The following is a 20,193-nucleotide window of genomic DNA, read 5'->3' as shown; positions in this document are numbered from 1 at the left end:
ACAGATGTGGAAGCTCATGATGTTCCCTCCCTTCACTGTCTGGGGCTTTAGGAGTCTTGAGGAGGTGATGCAGAGAAGCTGAGTGCCTCTGAGCATCACCAAAGTGATGCAGGAGATACTGGAAGATCCAGTTCATCCGTGTTACTAAGATTCTGGATTTTTGTTTTAATGTTGTTTTTAAAAAAAAAAAAAAAAAAAAAGCTTTCAGTGATGCTTCTCAAACGTTTAACATGCACATGAATTACCTGGGAGATCATCTGTTACAAGGCAGATTCAGATGCTTTAGGTCTGGGAGGGGCCTGACACTCTGCCTCTTTAACAAGCTCCCAGATGAAGTTGCTGATCCGAGGCCACACTTTGAGCAGCAAGGACCTAAAGATCTGGGAGACTGGGAGACATCAGAGCCAGAGAAGTCAAGACACACAAGGATTGATGATGGATACCCAGAAGAGGGACAGAAAAGCAGAGAGAAACAAGGGTACATACACACAGAATCAGAGGCTGAGGTGGGAACAGAGAAAGACATGGTGATGAAAAGAGACAGAGAAGGGAACCGAGTCAGAGAAACAGAGAGAGGCAAAGGCAGAGAGACGAAGCCCAGAGACGGAAGAATGATAGGGCCAGAGAGACTGGCAGACAGAGCCAGGGTCAGGGAAAGGAGGCAAGGTGAAGAGCCAGGGAGAGGCCAGAGTTGGCCACGGGCAGCCCATGACCACTCAGGCTTCTGACCAGCCGGGAAGGGGCTCACAGGTATGGGTGGGATGAGCCCCACAGAGTGTCAGGTGCGCAGACCTGAGATGCCCCACCTTCCAAGCCCCTCAGCCTTCCCACACCCACACCACCTCTCCTTGCTCCTGTAGTGCTGCCCCCACCTTTCTCGACTTACTCCCCCTTGGCTCTCCTATGAATCCATTCTTTCTCCTAACTGGACCTTTACCAGCAGGTTGTAAACATTTTAAAGCCTTTCCAACCTAAACAACAACAACAAAAAACTCTTCCTTGACCCCACACCTCTTTCTAGCCTGTCCTTTCTCAGCTAAACTTTCTGAAGGAATTGTCTGTACTGATTTCTGCCTCTACCACTTTCCCCAAACAGCTCTTGTTAAGGTCCCTGCTGGAGCACATGGTAAGTTCAGCAGTCAATTTCCAGTCCTCATTTACTTGGTGTCTCAGCAGCCTTTTGGCCTCTCGATCTCCCCTCCTGCTTGCTGGCTTCCGGGACATGATATTCCCTGGTTTCCCTGCTCCTTTTCTGATTCCTTTGCCAACCGATCCTCCATTACTCGATCTTCCTACTTGAAGGGCTACAGACCTGAGTCCTGAGCTCTCGTCACCTGGTCCTGTTTTTAGTCAACCTCTTCCAAACCCTAAGCAGCTTCTCTTCAGCCTGTCTTCTACACCACAGCCAACGTGATCTTGGTAAAATGCAAATCTGGTCATGTTGGCTTGCAATTAAAAAACCCTTCAGACCCTGGCCGGTTTGGCTCAGCGGTTAGAGCGTCGGCCTGCGGTCCAGACAGACCCGGGTTCGGTTCCCGCTAAGGGCATGTACCTCGGTTGCAGTTTGTCCCCAGCCCTGGTTGGGTTGTGTGGGTGGCAACCGCTCGATGTGTCTCTCTCACGTCGATGTTTCTCTCTCTTTCTCTCTCCCTCCCACTCTATCTGAACAAAAAATGGAAAAATGTCCTCGGGTGAGGATAAAAACAAACAAACCCTTCAGCAGCTTCCCCTGGCTCTGAGAATAAAGACCCAACTACAGGTGACCTTTCTGAGATGCTCTCACCTTCCCTTGCCCTCCAGGCCTTCTAGCTATATTGGCCTTCTTTCTGTTCCTTGAATTCCAAGCTCCATTCTACCACAGGACATTTGCATGTGCTATGCCCTCTATATAGAACTATGCTGTACAATACAGAAGCCACTAGCCACATGTGTCTAGTGAGCGCTTGGAGCATGGCTAGTGCAACTGAAAAACTGAATTGTTAATGTTATTTAATTTTAATTAATTAAATTTAAAATCATTCAATTCAATATTGGTGAACTTAACTATTCTTCAAACAACTTGAGTATGTGAATCCACTATTCAACCTTAATTTTTATGAACTCTAAATATAGCTCAACTATTTCTGATGACAATTCAGAGTCTAAAATAAGATATGCTATACAGTGTAAAAAATATATATCAAAGACTTAGTTTGAAAAAATGTAAAAGATCTGATTAATAATTTCTTATATTGATTATATGTTAAAAAGATAACATTTTGCATATATTTAGTTGAAGAAAAAATATAATCAAAATTAATTTCACCTGTTTTTTTTTAGTCTGTAAATCTAGCTACTAGAAAATTTTACATTCATAATTAGTTCATATTATATTTCTATTGGACAGCATTGGTCTAGAATGCCATCTCTGGACTGCAGGCTGATGCTCTAACCGCTGAGCCAAACCGGCCAGGTCTAGAATGCCATCTATTCTCTTTGTCTTAACTACTTCTACTTGTCCTAAGCTTGGCTCAAGTATCACTTCCTCTGAAAAGCTTTGAGATAAAGTCTTTCACATTTATTCACTTTCATAGCTATGTGTATGTCAGTGGTTGCCTGCCCTTAACTCTACTCAATTGTAATTATACGTTTATTTGAATGATTATTTGATTCACGTGGTCACCCTCACCAAACTCTAAGCACCAAACTCTAAGAATCCTGTCTGGTTCCCCTCCTGGAACTAAACACTTAGTCCAGAGCCTGGTGCATGGGTGGCTGCCAGTGGACACTTCCAAACGCCGCAAGGTGTCTTCCCTCCACCGTTCTGCCTCCGGGTCCACTGTCCCAAGCACCTAGAGAGCCTGAGCACTCCCTTCGTCCACGAGTGCCACTGTAGCCCTTCGGAAGAGACAGTCCACCTCTTCCAGACGGAAGGTCTTCCTCTGTCGCTGACCAGCGCCCTGGCTGGTGTGGCTCAGCAGTTTAGATGCCAGCCCACGCAACAAAGGGTCTCAGGTTTGATTCCTGGTCAAGGGCACAGGTTCGATCCTGGCCCTGGTCTGGGCATGTGCAGGAGGCAACCAATTGATGTGTATCTCTCACATGGATGTTTCTCTCTCTCTCTTTCTCTCTCTCACTCTCTTTCCCCCTTCCGCCTTCCCTTCCCCTCTCTCTAAAAATCAATGAAAAAATATCCCAGGGTGAGGATTAACAATATATATATCTAACCAGAATCTCTTCATCCTTAGGTAATTGGAGTAGTGCTTCTCAGATGTGACTGTGCACACCAGTCACCTGGAACCTTGTTAAAATGCAGACTCCGGTTCACCGGGTCTGGGATGGGACCTGAGATTCTCATTTCTAATAAGCTGCCCAGTGATGATGTCAATGCTGATCCACAGACCACACCCTGGGTAACAAGGATATAGAGAAGTTGGCCCCACCATGAGTATCCTCAACGTTTTCTTCCATTAGGGGTCTCTTAAAATTCAGCCCTGTCCCTTCCTGCTCCCACGCACACCCCACCAATCCCTATACCCTGAAAAAGAATGTAGTGCCTGGGGCCACTGTGGTCATTTAGTTTTTGTTTTTAATTTGAAATAAACCTTTAAGCAGTTTTCAGAGTCAAGGCAGCTCTGATGTGGATCATGGATGTGTAACAATGATCAAGTTGCACAGCTGGAAATCCAGAACAGTCTTCACGCTTTGGCTCCTGTCTGCCACTCGGGGCTGATCCTACGGCTGCTCCAGGAGGCTCCGCTCGGCAGCTTGGGCCCGGATGCTGGGAAACGTTCTCTCGGCCACGTCCACTGGGAGCATCGCAAACCACGTGTGTCCTGTTGGGCCCTCTTCCGAGCAGAGATGAGCCCTCTGCCTCCCTGCTCTGTTCACATCGTGATGTCCAATGGATAGATGTGTCCTCTGGTGGCCTCAGGTGTGCGTGTGTGCACGCACACATGTTTGCATATATGTTGATTGCATGTTTGGAGATGGGGGTCTGAGTGTGTGTCCATGTATATGTGCGGAGTGTGTGTACGTGTCGCCACCGGGGCTCCAGTTCAGTAAAGCTTCCATCATTCTTTCTGCTTTGGCTCCTGGGCCTGGAAGCTAAAGAATGTCCCTAGGTGGGCCCTGCAGATGTGAGCGGCCCCACTGTCCCTTGCTGCCGCTGCTGCTGCCGCTGCTGCTGGCCCTTGCGCCTCCGAGAGCCAGTGCCCGCCTCCTTGCTCTCCTTCCTGCTCGGGTTCCTGTTGGCATTCTCCCGCCGGCCCTGGCCTCCCTTCCTCCTCTTCTGCCCTGCAACCCAACAGCAGGAAGATTCAACACAGGACATCTAGGCACAAGCAGGGAGGCCCGGGGCATGGCCCTGGGCCCTGGGAGGGGAGCGGTGAGGAAACTGGGTAGGGGGAGGCACAGAGGAGGCCGGAATCGCTGCCTTTAGGCAGTCGGGGTGCCCTTAAGGCCTCCTCTGACCATCAGCTATTTCAGAGGATCCTGCAACTTGGGCACTGAGAGGGGGTCCCAAGAGCCTTTTCATCCTCCACCCCTAGATAAAGCACACATCCTCCTCCTCCTCCTCGTGTCTTTCTCAGACCCGGGATCCCAATGGGCCAAGATGACCAGTGCAGTTTTTAGGACAGGCAGGATGGCCCCACCCCCTCTGGGGTCAGCTGCCACATCATTGGCTACTGTAGGCTGAGTGACCTCGGTCAATCACTACACCCCTTTCCTGGCCCTTAGCTGACCTCTCGGGGCCCTTCCAGTGCCCACATCTGCGGGCTCGGAATAAATGGAGAAACTGAAAGGATGTGGACACGGAAGTTTCCAGCTCCCACCACACCGAGTTCTGGGTCTCTGCCAGGACCTGGCACTGGTTTGCACCACAAGGGGTCTTGAGTTGGGGATGCCCCGTTTGGCCCTGGCCTGAGACCCTTTCCTGGGCAACAAGCAGGAGCAGAGGTGGTCTGATCTCTTGTGGTTGGGCCTGACCCCCGACTCGGGGGAGGCGGAGGCTGCAACTCACCCTCAGGACAGGGCGTCCTCCGCACTGTGCACCTCCGGATCTCTTTGGTGTCGGAGCACATGGCAAGGTCCCCGCCAGGTGCATGGAGCACCCTTCGCGTCCGCTCCTCAGAGCCCCTCCGGAATCCACAGAGCCTCTTTCTCTTGGAGCACGGCCCCCACGAGGCCCACTCACTCATTTCGCATTGCACTGGCAGGAAGGGCGAGAAGAGAAAGAACGAGGCTGGGGTCACATCTCCTGCTCTGGCCCAGACACTCAGGGGAGCTTCTCCCACCTGCTCTCTACCTGGGGCCCGGGCCCAGAGGGCAGAAGTTTCTCTGGACAGTGCCCAGCCACATCTCCCTGCCCACCCTCCTCCTGGGGTCCTGGACCCTCTGCCCACAGTGCCCATGTGCCGTACCAGGACTGCTGCACTCCGTGGTGCCGTTGGCAGCTGCGGAGCCCTCGGGACAGGCCGGGTAGCAGCGGCCCTTGTGCAGATACAAGCTCTCCTTACACTTAGTGCAGAAGTTGTGGCTGAAACAGGCCTCGCAGTGCTCAATCTTGCATTCTGAGGAGAGGACCAGAGTGGGGGCCTCCGGCTCGACCTCCCCTCATCCCCACCCCAACGCCCACCATCCCGGCCCACCCACACTGAGAGCAGGACGGTGGTCTAGAGCTGGGATGACTGTAGAGGAGTATTGGGACAGGACAGGACGAGGGTGGGGGGCTGGGGAGAAGGCCAACGTGGCCACTCTTCAGGGCTGGCTGGGACTCACCAGGGTCAGCCAATCCCAACCCAAACCCAATCCCAGGCCCTGGAACCCAAGGTGAGGCCCAAGAGAGCCAGTTTCAGAGGTGGAGGGCAGGACCCTCTGGGATTAGTGGAGGTGAGAGGCGAGGGTCCCAGAGGACCACCTAGTCAGAGCTGAACTGAGGGATACAGCGACCCCCTGACCGTGGCTGTGTGGTCTCCTCTTCCCCCACTGCTGGGCATCCACAAGACCCCAAACCCTGGATCTCCTCCGCCTGGGGCAGAAAGAATCAGCTTGGAGGAGGGGGAAGCAATCCCAGGGCAAATTCCTCTCTCTCCGCAAGGCCAGTTCCAGGAACCGCCTTGGTTGGACGCCTGGGTCCTTCCCCCTCCCTCCTGCCAGCTCTCCCTCCTCTGGGGCAGTGGGGGAGGGGGGTTCAGGGCTGGAGAAGCAGGCAGGGTCTTTCACAATCTCTGCCTTCCCAGATTGTGGGCAAGGCTAACTTCCTCCCAGTCTCTGGCACCTGGAGCCTGGGCTGCCAGTTTCCCAGGAGCTGGCACAGCCAGGAACTCCCCACCCCAAATACCCTGAGGACCAGGAGGGCAGCCCCAGGGTCCTACCTCCAACCTCACAAGCTCCCTACGCCCACCGCACCCTCCTCTGTGGCTTTATCTCAGCCTCGCCTCCCTCGCTCCCCGCATGCTCTGCCTCCTGGGTCTGGTTGCAGATGGAACAATAGCAGCGGCCATGGATTGGATGCCAGACACGAAGGGCTTTATATATGCCTCCCACGACAACCCCATGGGTAAAAACTGGTACTCTCATTTTCAAGATAAGACTGTGGGGCGGTTACGACGTGCCCAAAGTCACTCCATGAACACGCAGCTGAGCTGAGAGTACAACCCCCTCGGCCGACCTGAGGTCAATTCTGTCCCTTCCAGCCTCGCTGTCATCAGCTATAAAAAGGTACCATCACTTAGGTCCTGTCTCCATCTGAAGGGTGTGGTGGGCTCAACTGATATGAGATCTGGAAACACATTCTAAACTCCAAGGCCCTGCACCAACGGAGGGAGCACTGGTTTTGCTCACGGGAGTGTGTTCACCGTGTGTCCCCGGCATGTCACAGCTGAGACGGGGTGGATGTGTGCCCGCACGTGCCTTGAAGCACTTGGGGCTGTGGCTGGTGCAGGACAAAGGAGCCGAGTGAGAAGACCAGGGGGAAAAAGCGGGGAACAGCAGGCTGGCGGGGCTGGAGTCTCCGCAGCCAGTGGAGCCAGGGCGGTGTTTAAGCAGCAGTGTGAGGGGTTAGGCTGTGTGTCTCAGAAGCATCTTTCTGCCTGCGGTGTGGAGGGGGTCGAAGGGAACCAGACGAGGGTTGGAGGACAGATCAACAGGCTGTTGCATTAGTCTAGGAGAGAGGTGACGCAATGGCAGAGAGGGAGCAGGCATGATCAGTCATTGGATGGATGGGGATGGCACAAATGAGAGGCCGGCTCTCAAGTCTATGGCGTGGATGATGGGACACGGTGACTCGTGGGGATATAGGTGGTTGCAGGTTTGGAGGGAGATGCAGTTCTGATACAGACACACTGAGATGGAAATGTGGATGGGATATCGGGTGGAGATGTCTGGCCAGCAACCAGATACTTGAATCAGAAGTCCCATGTCCCTTCCTCAGAGTGCCCCCTACTCCTCTTGCTGGCCACCCATAGTTCAAAGACCCTCCCCCAGTGTCCGGAGTCTCTGGTGCCCACACTCACTGATGCACTTGTTCATGTCGGGGTTGCGGGCATCGAAGTACCCAGGCGGGCAGGACGGCAAGCAGACGCCCACCTGGCGGATGTCGTTCCTCTCCAGCAGGATGAACAGCTTGGGCGAGCACTTGAGGCAGCCGTTGACCTCAGAGCAGAGCTCACAGCCTTTGGCGCAGGCCTGGCTGCCCTCGGCACTGACTGCAAGGGCGGAACAGGGTGAGAAGGGCTGTCAGAGAGCCCTCGGCCTTTCCCAGGCTCCCACAGAATGGGAAGTGAGGAGACTGGGCTTTCCCCCTACAGAAGGAATGTGCTTCTCAGAAAGCACAGGCCCGGCTGGCAGCTCTCTGCACGGCTGCTTTATAGACTCCCCACCCCAGGATCCTCTCTCAAGGGGACGAGCACAGACGCCTGGAGCAAGAGCTCCCATCCATTCTCTCTCTCTCTCTTTTTAAAATTGATTTTAGAGGGAGAGGGAGAGAGAGAAACATCGATGAGAGAGAACATCAACTGGCCGCCTCCTGCATGCCCACCAATGGAGATCTGGCCCACAACCTGGGCATGTGCCCTGACCTCTCGGTGCATGGGTCGATGCTCAACCACTGAGCCACATTGGCTGGGCTCTCCCATCCATTCTCTCTCTCTTTTTTAAATTGATTTCACCTGTTCTTGTGTTTTTATTATTTTTTATTTTTTTATTTTTTATCCTCACCTGAGGACATTTTTGCATTTATCTTCAGATAGACTGGGAGAGGAGAGAGGGAGGAAGAGAGAGAGAAACATTGATGTGAGAGAGACACATCACCTGGTTGCCACCCACATGACCCCAACCGGGGACGGGGACAAACTGCAACTGAGGTACGTGCCCTTAGTGGGAACCGAACCCAGGACTCTCTGGCCCGCGGGCCAATGCTCTAACCACTGAGCCAAGCCGGCCAGGGCTCCCACCCATTCTCAATGCCTCCTTAGCTCCAGGCACAGCACAGGCTCGCCCTCCAGGCTTGCTTTACCATCCCAGAGAAGCTACTGAAGCTGCACCCTTCCTGGAACTTCCCCCTACCTTCCCCAGAAGAAGGAGGGCTTTTTATCCTCCAGAAAGTTTTAAGGACAAGAATGATAATGAGTTAAACTATCTGAAGAAAATCACCTGCCTGGAAACAAGAAGACATAACTTATGTCTAGAACAGTGGTTTCAACCAGAGGCGACAACTGCTCCCCAGGGGATATTTGGCAATGTCTAGAAACATTTTTTATTGTTACACTGGAGAGTTGCTACTGGCTTCTAAGGGACAGAGGCCAGGGAAGCCAGTACACAGCCTACCATGCATGGGGCAGCCCCCACAACAAATTATCTGGTTCGAATTGTCAGCGGTGCTGAGGTTGAGCAACCCTGGCTGAGCACCATCCTGAGGCAGCGTGATCGCCGGCCCAGCAGACCTTTGATCTTGTTTCCTCATCCACCTGTTCAACCAACGCTCACGGAGCCTCTCCCAGGTACTGCGTGCCGTGTGAGCGCTGGGGACCCCGAGGCAAAGACGCCAAGCCACGCTGCCCGGGCCTTTCGATGGTGCAGACAGACCCGCCAACAGGCAAATGCTGACAGCCACGAGAGCCAGCAACAGGGCACCCAAAAAGAAGAGAGGGAAGGAGTCCCAAAGAAGGTACCATTTGGGCCAGGTCTGGAAGAATGAGTCTATCTGTCCCTGGAGAGCAGAGACAAGGGCCCTGGGAGCAGGACTGCAGATGTACAAAACAACCCAAGGGGAACAACAGATAATTTGGGGTGCAGGAAGGTTGGGGAGGGGAGTGGTGAAAGATAAGGAATCCTCTCTCTTTTTTTCTTTCTTTTTTTTATCCTCACCCGAGGACATTTTTCCATTTTTTGTTCAGATAGAGTGGGAGAAAGAGAGAGAGAGAGAGAAACATCGACGTGAAAGGGACACATCAAGTGGCTGCCACCCGCACAACCAACCAGGGCCGGGGACAAACTGCAACCGAGGCATGTGCCCTTAGCGGGAACCGAACCCAGGTCTCTATGGACCGCAGGCGGATGCTCTAACCACTGAATCAAACCGGCCAGGGCTCTCTTTTTTTCTTTATTGATTTTAGAGAGAGAGAGGGAGAGAGAAATAGGAATATTGATAAGTGAACATTGATGGTCCCCCCCCCCCCCACTGGGGATTTGGCCCATAACCTGGGCATGTGCCCTGACCGGGAATCAAACTGGCAACTTCTTAGTGCATGGATTGATGCTCAACCACTGAGCCAAGCCGGGCAAGGAATCCTCCTTAAAGGGCCTTTTATATCATGCTAAGGAATTTGCCCTTGATCTTTCTGGGCAGCATTCCCCAAAGAGTACTCCTTGGAACATGGTTCCCCTAAATGTGTATAGGGGGCCACTTGCAGGAGGTAAGACTGAGAATCGCTGGGTGCAACATGCCTAAACAAGACTCTTTACTGCAGGGTTTCCTGCGTCCTTTATGATGCTTCCGAGCCAAGTGCCTCTCCAAGAAGGGGGCAGAGAGCTGCAGTTCCCAAACATTCTGGCCACAGAACCCTTGTTTTGCAGAGTTTTTCTTGGGACCTTTCTCAGAGCTGATTGGCCATCAGAGAGCCATTGGCAGCTTTCAAGCAGGAGCCAGGCCTGCTCTGATTGACACGGTGGAAGAGTTCCTTGGACAGCCTGGACGGAGACCAGAGACTGAAGAACCATTTAGAAGGAAGCTGACCAGATCACCTAGGTGAGAAAGATGAAAGGGTCTGAAACAAAATCTGGTTCAGAGATGCTTGGTGAATAGAAGCAGTAGGTCCCAGTGACCAATAGGAGGAGGAGTCTGGGTTGAGGCCCAGTATCTAGGCCTGGGGTATGGGTGAACGGTGGGGCCAGTCACTAAGAGGCCCATAGGAAGAGAAGCAAGTTGAGAAGAAGCAAAGGAGCTATGAGTGGCTCAGAAAGAGCCAGGCAGCGAGGAGCTGTAGATCCGGGTTGGAGACAGATCCGGGCTGGGGAACCAGAACAGAGACGGCAGGAGATCATGCAGGACCCAGAACTCAGGCTGCAGAGTGGGCGGGACCTGGAGCCAATGCCCAGCCTGTGACCCCAGGTGGAACGCCACATCTGATGGGCCTACCTCCTCACCCCTGAGAAAGGGAGATGCTGACACCCTCTGGAGAGGGCTGCTGGGAGGAGCACCTGCTCCACGCATGCGCCCTGATTTCACAGCAGGAGGGGTAAGACTTCGGCAGCTGAGCAGAAAGGAAGAGGAGAATAACAAATACAATGCTAACGACAACAAAATCATGATAATGGCAGCCTAGTCGTAAATGTCTACACTTACTCTGTGGCAGACACTGTTCTCAGCGTTCTGCAAGGATCGATTTAGTCACTCCTTACGACCCACGAAGTAGGTACGATCATTTTCTCTGTCATTCTCGTTTTCACAGAGAAGAAAGCAGAGGAGCTAAATTACTTGACCAAGGCTTCACAGCCTGGACGTATTCCAGGCAGAGGGTGCAGAGTCTATGAAGGCCGCGGTAGGACGACACAAGGTGACGTGGGAACTGAAAGCAAGACTAGACTGATTTTTAAATGTATCTGTATAGAGTCAATATTATTTGATTAACCAATACATTTAAAAACTAACATTGTTCTTGTTGGTTTAGTTATTATGGGAGCAGAAATACTCCAAATGTTGTATTGGATTCATGAGAGGGCCCTTGGGATTATTTTTCCATTTTGGGCCTTTATTCAGCTATATTACAAAGTAATTAAATCACTGTCTATATTAGATGCAATTTCTACTTCAAACAAATTAAGTCCTCTATTACTCAAGGTTTTGACGTAATTCACTGCCGAAATGACGCTCCCTCTAGGGTTTGGCCTTGGTTTCAATAACAGACGTTGTTCAGATGTCCCACTTCCGGCCCCCACAGCCATATTCTCATGCTCAGTTAGTCCTTATCACTTTTGTTAAGGACAGGTGTGCGAAAGGCCTTCTCAGAATCCTGCTGAATCCCATTCAACCAACAACCAATCTCTGCATCTTCCTTCAGATGTCTCCACGATACGGCAAGAGAAAGTGTGGCACATATGAGGCCCTGAAATTAGTTCACGTGACTGGAACCTGGAGTGAGTGGTGAGACATGAAGCTGGAGAAGGAAGCAGGGGCCAGATGACAAAGGGTCTCAAACATGTACAGAGGAGTTCAGACATTGTCCTCAAGGCAATGAGGAATCACTGTGGGTTTTAAAATAGGAGACGTAATCTGAACTCCATTTTTTTTTTATCCTCACCCAAGGACATTTTTCCATTTTTTGTTCAGATAGAGTGGGAGGGAGAGAGAGGAAGAGAGAGAGAGAGAGAAAAAAACATCAACGTGAAAGGGACACATCAAGTGGCTGCCACCCACATGACCAACCAGGGTCGGGGACAAACTGCAACTGAGGTACGTGCCCTTAGCGGGAACCGAACCTGGGTCTCTCTGGACTGCAGGCTGAAGCTCTGACCGCTGAGCCAAACCGGCCAGGGCTGGATTCCATTTTAGAAAGATCACTCTGTCATGTGGAGAATGGGGTTGGTAGGGAGGGCAAAATTGGAGGCAGGAGGACTCCCAGCTTCAAAGACATGGAGCTGAACCAAGAGGATGGAAGGGAAAAGACATGTAAGACATTCAGGTGGTACAATCAACAAGACTAGGTGATGTCAGGGAAAGCACAAGTCAAGATGACTTAGAGGTGTTGGGCTTGGGTGACAGGGTAGCCATTGGCCCTTCGCCAAGAGAGGGACCGTAGGAGGAAGAGCAGGGTTGAGCGGGGGAATGATGAGTAGCTGAGTTTCAGATGTGTTTAGGTTGTGGTTCCTGTGGGACGGCCAGAGGAAGGTGTCTAGTAAGCAGTTGAACCTGCGGGTCTGGAATGCAAGAGAAACATTATGGCTAGAGATTGAGACATGGAGTCCTTCACATGTAAACAGTCATCAAAGGCATGGAGGTCCATGAGATGGCAAGGAGAGGGGTACAGAGAGTGAGAAGAGGAATTAGACATTTAAGAGAAGGCCAGAAAAATAAGGGCTAGCCTAGAGGCCAAGAAGGAGCAACCGGACAGGTAGGGATGCTCAAAAGCATAGTGCATCGTGGAAGCCAAGAGAAGAATACACTCAACAGAGGAGGGAGGTGTCACACGCCAAATGCTGCTGAGATGTCAGGTAAAGAACAGCAACAAACAAGTTGTTGGTGCCTCAGGTCGGGGTGGAGAGCAGGGGGTAGTGGTTGAGGAGTCAAAGAAGGTGAGGAAGGAGGGTCATCTCGTTTCTTTTTTTAATCCTCACCGGAGGATATTTTTCCACTGATTTTCAGATGGGGGAGGGAGAGAGAGCGCGCGCAACTTCGATGTGAGAAAGACACATCTATTGGTTGCCTCCCGCATGACCCTGATGAGGGCCATGGATGGAACCACAACCAAGGCACGTGCTCTTGACTGGAACTGAACCCACGACTCATTGGTCCACAGGCCGACGCTCTAACTACTGAGCAACCAGCCAGGGCAGGACCATCTCATTTCAAGAGGCTGGCTGTGGAGCGGGGAGAGAACTCAGGATCCATCCTGGGGCGTCCCTGGGTTTAGAGGCACGGGAGTGGAAGGTACCCAGGGAAGAACCCGTGCAGCTGGAAAACACAGCCAAAGGCTGAAACCTGGGCAACACTCGTGTCCAGCAGACAAGCAGAGGAAGAGGTGCAGAGAGAGCTGAGCAGGACTCACTGGAGAGGTGGGAGGAGACGGGGAGAGAGTGGGGCTAGAACCAAGTTGGAAAGGGAGAGATCGCAGGGACCGGGCTGGGAGGAGACCATGGCCGTGAGCTCTGAGGCGAATCTAAGGAGGCTTGACTGAGAGGCGAAGGGCAGTTCTGGTGGGCTGGGAGGGATGAGAGCCAAACCCCGGTGGGTGAAGAGCGAGGGGAAGGGACAGCGGTGGGGGTAAAGCAAGGGAGGGGGCAGAGAGAGTCAGAGAACATAGAAAGAGAGGGAGAAACCCCTGGGAGTGAGACTGATCACAGCACGCAGAGGCGGGCTGAAGGCCCGAGGTTACCGGAGGGTCAAGGTATAGAGCTCAGGTGGTAAGACTGACCTTGAGGCTTGAGGCCAGGGCTAGGGACACGGGACTCCGGAGTTGAGCTCTGCAAGGTTTTGAGGCTCAGCAAGGAGGAGAGGGGTTCAGTGACGGGCAGGGGTGAGTTCAATGAGGAAAGGGATACTTTGCAAGGGGTTAGGAACCACAAGATGTTCTCAGCTTAGCCAGGCAAATAAATGGGCAGGGAGGGGGTGAAGAACCAGGGGATGGGGGCTGTGTGTGAGTGTGTGTGTGTGTATGGTGTCCAAGGAGATGGTGGGTGTTGGGGGTGTTGCACAATGATTCGAAGGGAAAAGCCAAAGCTCAATCATCCCATAGACATTTATTGCACACCTAACACATGCCCAGAGCTGCTAGGAGCTGGGAATGTAGAGGTGTAGCAACAGAAACCCACCCAGGAGTGTGGGAAGCAGGGCCGGCTCTGCACTGTGGTGAATGGAGGAGCAGTAGAGGGCACTCCCTTACCCAGCCGGCTCAGCGAAGAGGGTGTGCCCGGGAGGAGGAACAGCCTGTGCAAAGGCTCTGAGGCACTGGACATCCTAGACTGTTCATGGGATTGAAAACAGGACCTTAAGCTTTGCACAGTGACAGTTTCATAGCCAATGAGGTTTATCCGAGGCATGATGATTGCTAATTGAAAAAACAAAACAAAACAGGCTTTACTCTATTGGCCAGGAAAGGGACCACAGAAGGTCATGGTCAGATTCGGTTTGATAGGCTCCCTCCAGCTCCTGTGCCTATTAAGGGCCTGGGGGAGCGGGGCAGGCGTGGAGGAGCAGCTTGCAGGGCTGTAGCCTGGCCAAGGAGGCTGGGTGGGCTCCGTGGAGGGGGAGCTCAGAGAGGGGGTGGCGCCCCCTTCCCACCACCCCCTTCACACTCTGCTCCCCAGAAGTCAGTGAAGCCCATCTCACTGAGCCAGGAAGGCAAGGCCCTCCTCCGTTTCTCTGCTGCTTCTCCGCCTCCGTCATCCTTGTCCAAAACCCTTCAAGGTGATGTCCCTATAGCCAGGCCTTGCCCCAGGGCGGCGCAGTGCCCCTGCCTCCCTGAAGGATGGCTTCTGGCCACAGCCCCTCCTCCCCAAGGGGCTTATCTTCTCCCAGTTACCCATCTTTCTAAAAAGCCAAAATTCTGAGGGTGTCACACCCTTGCCTAAAATCCCCCATAGCTCCCTGTGCCTGCAGAATAAGACTCAGCTCCTCCATGGAAAAGTTTCCATGAGCTGATGCCACCTGCCTCGTCTCAACACTACCCCTAAGCAATATGGAACTATTTTCCTCTCTCTGGACACATCACACTATTCACAACTCTTGGCTTTGTGCAATTTAGTCCCTCTGCCTGGGACACTCTGTGCCTCCTCCTGAACCTAACTCCTTCAAGCCTCCGAACTAAAGTCACCGCGCCCCAGGCAGTGTCTCCGGATCGCACCTCCCCGCAGAGTCCAGATGGAGTATTTCTCCGTGTTCCCACAGCCCCAGTCCTTAAACCCATCATGGGAGAGATCACCATGTGTACTTAATATCTTCTCAAATGCTTTTCCCCCACTAGAAAGAGCCTTGGAGGGCAGAGCCTGTCTTATTTCTGGAGTCCAGTGGAAGGACGAGGGTCCCCCAGAACACAGGGCTGAGGAGGTGGTGAGTGAGACAGAGGCTCGGGGAGGCGGGTATGCGGATGGAGCTCACTGTGTGTTTGTGTGGGGGCAGGGGTTGGATAAAAATGGGGGCTTGCAGTGGGTTGGCTGAAGGTCAGCGAGGGGTGGAGAGGAACTCACAATGACCCAGAGGAGGCATGACCTTGGTATTGGGGTGGTATCTAGCCTTGAAGGAACCAGATTCAGTAAAAGACCTGAGTTTAGTTGGCAGGAGTACATGCAGGGGTGAGAGGGACTGGGGCCTCAGTGAGAGGGTAGGCAAGGGCCCCTCTCAGGCCTCATACTCTCCCGGGAGATGTATCTATGCCTGGTGCCCAAGGTCATCCCAGGGCATGCCCCCCAGGAAGATTCAGCATTCTTTAACTCAACCAGGGGTTGACGCTCAACCACCAAGCCACACAGGCCGGGCAGTATAACCCTTCTTTTTAACAGAAAAGATCCTCCTTGTATGAAATAGATATGAGCACAGCTGCCCCAGTTAAAACCCTAGGGCTCCCCAGAACTCCTCTTAGATACCATTTCTCCATCTACATCTCCTAGCTGCACCCCACTTTCTGAGCAAAGAGTCTGACTCCTCCCTCTGCCTGCAGTGCCCTCACCCTTGTCGGCTCCCCACTCCCTTGCCTAGACATCACCTCTGACTCTAAAAACACACTCCCAGACCCCTCCGCCCCACCCTGCGGGAGCATGAAAACACTGGACTGAAAGTGTCCCCCACCACCTCCTCCAGGGACTCCTCAAGATTTATTTCTGTGACCACGGCCCGGCTCTGTGGGTTCAAATGGACGTCTGTGGAGCGGCCCAAGGAGTGAATGGAGCTGCAGTGAGGGAAGGACTCTCTGGATGGTCAGTGCAAGAGGGGACAAAGCTCCAGACGGAGGATGGAGCATGAGAAAGGACACAGAAGGGGGTCCAGCTTCTGGAGGAATCGGGAACGGAATGGGGGCTTCGTGGGAACAGAACTGGGTGAAGGGGCCCAGGAATCTGATAGGAGAAGGGTCTCAGTAAGGAAAGGGGACTCAATGTGAGGGGTGGGGAGGGAATGAGGGTTCCATGAGGGGCGGAAAATCCAGGTGGGGAGGTGGTCAGGGAGGGCGAGGCCAGTGAGGGGAGTGAGGAGGAAGCTCGGCCCCGGGATACGTCCTCAGTGAGTAGAGGAGAAGGGCACCCTACCAGGGTTCGTCCCTCATCGCTAAAGAAGTCTCTGCTTAACTTCCGTCCCTCCACGCAGGGAGGCCATCGCTTACACCTGAAAGCAGCCATTTCTGGGCTAAAACTGATGTGTGGCTCCAGATCAGAGTTCTACGGAGTGGCTTCTGGCGGCCCTATCAACAGCGGTCACAGGATGTTGGCCAGAGGCGGCAGACCTGAGGCCCATCTACATAGCAAGCCTGCCTCTGCCCCCCAGGCTGCCCAGGGCTCTTCCACATGGTCAGGAGGCCAGAGCAGCCACACACAAGTGTCTGGCTCCTCCTTCTTCTCTCCCTACTTCCCTGGACAGCCTAGGGCAAAAGGGTCCCCATGTTGTTTACATGACAACCACATGCCTCCTGAAGTCAGCACGGAGCTTGATATCTCACAAAGGTTTCATCGCATGTATATGTATATGTCCTCTCACGTAAACCTCACCGCATTCCTGTACAATGACGCTCGCAGCTTTACGGTTGTTCTTTAAGCAGCACTGCCTAGCAACATCCACTCTCACCTCCAAGCAATGGCCCCCTTGGGCCCTCGCTGCACCCTAAGTCTTCCCCCTCACCTTACCCCATCCTCGTATCTCACCGTCAAGGATGTCTGTCACTCACACCACTTGGTAATAAAAGCCGGGTTACTGCTGCCGAGGCTCTGGGATGTGGTTATATCCAAAGTGTCATAATTGCTGTACTTGGCTGGCCATGGCCGGGGCCGGGCCCTTTCTGATGGCCAGGCCAGTAGTTTTTTTTGTTTTTTTTTTTAATTAAAAAAAATTTTTTTCTTTATTGATTTTAGGGAGAGAGGAAAGGAGAGGGAGAGAGAGACAGAAACATTGATGAGAGAGAACATCAGTTGGCCGCCTCCTGCATGCCCCCACTGAGGATCGGGCCCACAACCTGGGCATGTGCCCTGACCAGGAATCGAACCGGTGAGCCCTTGGTGCATGGGTCGATGCTTAACCACTGAGCCACAACCAGTTTGGGGTTTTTTTTAGTACAAAGTTTAGAACAACAGGTCTTCTGACCCCTGGTTTGGGGGTGGGGGTGGCTCTGCACAGGTGAGGGACAGCATGACCACTGTGCACCTCACATAAGCATGAGTGGCCCCACTCATGCCCTTTCTCTCATCTTGGAAATAGAGGAGATATTACAAACCGCTAAACTGCACCTGGCCCGTGGAGTCCAAAACCCTGGCTGCAGTAGATGGAAAGGGAGGGAAATCAAGGTCTCGGGGCTCATTAACCCTAACCATTTCTAATCGTTCGTTAAGCCAGGGGTTTTCAGCTTCACCAGTCCCGGAGCTTCTGTCCCTGGGCTGGGTTCTGCCCTTGGCAGCTCCCGTGCAGACCTAACCAAACTCCGCCGAGTTCCCTCCTTCACTGGCAGCCTCGGTCTGCAGGCCCCGAGAGGGAAGGAGAAACGGCTGGGCCAGGCTCCAGAGGAGCTGCCTGCCCACGTGTGTGACATGTCTCACGGGGGATGTTGAAAGACAGACCTTGGGGTCGAGCCTCAGGTCTGTAACACAGGCCTCCACCTCACTCCTGACACGCGTCTCTGTAACGCAGCGGGCGGGAGTGGGGCCCCCTCACTGGACACGTCAAGCAGAGGCTAGAGGACCTGCTCTTGGGAGGGACAGCGAGGGCAGTGGGCACAGGTTCAACCTGAACTCTGACAAGCTCTGTGTTCAAGAAGACTGGGCTCCCAGGAATTAGGGGACCTGGGTTCTAGTACTGACTGTGCATCCTGAGGCCTGTCATTTTTTCCCTTTCCTAGCCTCAGTTTCCCCATCTGTGCAATGATGGTCTTATTTTATTTTAAGCTGCGAGAACCCTTTCCCCCAGTGACATCTTATGTGGATTCTTACAGAAAGTGGGGACGAGCGAAGTCGCTCAGGCGGAAGTGGGATTGGGCCTGACCCCTGCCCACTTGCCTCCCCTTCCCGCCCCCAGTGCAGCCCCTTGATTCCCACGGGGCAGGGCCATGGCCGCAGGAGTGGACAGTCTCACGCCCTTCTGGCTCCACCATGCCCGCCCCAGGACCTGGACAGGGAAGGCGGCTGCCTACCACCAAGCTGGCGGGGTCCCTGGCCCAAAGGGCTGAAGGCTGCACTTCAGCCACCACTGAAAGGAAGGGCCCTGAGTGGTCAGAGGAGGGAACCAAGCATCCTGGGGCAGGGGACCGGGGAGTCGTCTCCATGGATACCACACAAAGCGGGTGCTATGTCAAAGGGCGTAATCCACACCCTGGATCCTCACAAGAGAGGAGTTAGTCTAGAAAGCAAAGTCTATCCAGGGCGAAATCGATGAAGTGACTAATCTACAGAGTGGGCGATCTCAACCAATGAATCCGAAAAGTGGATAATCCACAAACAGGATGACCTATTGGGTAATCTACACAAGTAGATATCGGCAATGGGTGTCACAGAAGGAAGCCACCAAAGTCCCTCTTGTCCCTCAGGTGGTCCCTCCCACGCCCGCAGCTCCAGGCCCGCCCTGGTCCGCCCGCTCACTACTCACTCCGCCTCTGTCTCTTCCCCTTGGTCCCCCGGCCAGCAGAGAGGTGCATCCAGCTCAGAACCAGGGCCACCACACACAGCCCAAGCCGCATAGTCACTCGCCAGCTCCAGGCCCCTGGTAGGAGGGGTGGTCTCTGGGGCGATGGATGGCGCGGGGCTCTTGCTAACGCCTCTGGGGCTGGGTCAGCAGCAGGAGGCCCAGGCCTGGGCCACGTCCCAAATCCACCATGATCTCAGCGGGGGATAGAGGATGTGGGAAGCCCACTTCTCCATCAGCCCCTATGGAGGTCCAGAGAGCTTTCCTCAAAGGCACTCGGAGTATCACATGGGAGAACCTGTCACTTCAGCAGGGACACCTCGAAAACCCAACCTGTTGAGGGAGGAGAGAGAAGGATTAATTCTGAGTACCAGGGTGGGGAGGGGGTCCCCTCAAACTATGCCTCCTACATTCCCAAGTGGTCTCTATCTAGGAGACTATGAATGTTTGGCTATTACAAGTTGCCCACCTGGCACACCTACAAAAGAAATCTGCTCCCTTCTCTATTTTGCAGAATGCCCTGGGACTAGAGCTGGCTACCTAAGCAGCTGGAATACGGTGGGCCCTCAAACCAACCTTGTGGGCCACTGGGAACCAGCTGGCCCCACCCCACCCAATACTGGCCAGCTGTAACTGAAAGTCTTTAGGTCTACCCTACAGACCTCATGCTGCAGTAACAGCATGTCTCTTGAAGAGGAGTTCTCTGTCCTTCTGTGAGTGACCCCTCAGTTTTCTTTTCCCGGTGCTGAGTCACTCCTGTGCCTTTCACCTGTCCTGGAGTTAGAACAGTGGCCCGGCAAGCGGCAGACTGCGTGGCCCTCTGGGCTTGGCGGGAGGAAAGGAAGTAAGGCTTCCCCGGGCCACAGAAACTCTGACACAGCAGGCCCGGCGGGCCCGCCTTTGTGAGAGGATAAAAGAGGCAGCTATGCTCGCCCTAGCCAGAGACACAGAGAATGGGGATAATCCCCCAGCCCAGTAAGAGCCAGGTCTCTGGACCGCTGGCCTGATGGTGGGGGCGGGGGGAGCTGGTCCCTCCCCACAAAATGTGTCCAGGAAGTTGGAGCCCAACATGAGAGCCAGAGGACGAAACCCCACTGCACACTCACGGGAACACACACTCCCAAATACAGCAGAAGCTGGCCCCCGCATTGCCCTGCACCCACCCACACTCACGCAGGAACAGGAGG

The 20,193-nt window shown here is 53.5% G+C and overlaps 1 protein-coding gene and 1 pseudogene across 1 annotated transcript; one reads left to right on the top strand and one right to left on the bottom strand.

The window, feature by feature from the left end:
• Window positions 1-4,048: 4,048 nt before the first annotated feature.
• RSPO1 (R-spondin 1) lies at window positions 4,049-19,176 on the bottom strand. Its single transcript, XM_036256893.1, has 5 exons — window positions 18,971-19,176; window positions 7,497-7,688; window positions 5,403-5,552; window positions 5,003-5,191; window positions 4,049-4,275 (listed from the first exon to the last, which is right to left on the bottom strand). Exons 1-5 carry the CDS (start codon window positions 19,059-19,061, stop codon window positions 4,100-4,102), a joined length of 798 nt encoding a protein of 265 aa, XP_036112786.1. The 5' UTR covers window positions 19,062-19,176; the 3' UTR covers window positions 4,049-4,099.
• Window positions 14,187-14,269, top strand: LOC118627469 (annotated as a pseudogene).
• Window positions 19,177-20,193: the final 1,017 nt, after the last annotated feature.

Source organism: Molossus molossus, unplaced genomic scaffold (assembly GCF_014108415.1).
Source record: "Molossus molossus isolate mMolMol1 unplaced genomic scaffold, mMolMol1.p scaffold_m16_p_12, whole genome shotgun sequence".
NCBI classification, from domain to species: Eukaryota; Metazoa; Chordata; class Mammalia; order Chiroptera; family Molossidae; genus Molossus; species Molossus molossus.
The sequence above is the reverse complement of the archived record's forward strand: the minus strand, read 5'-3'. Positions and strand labels throughout refer to the sequence as shown.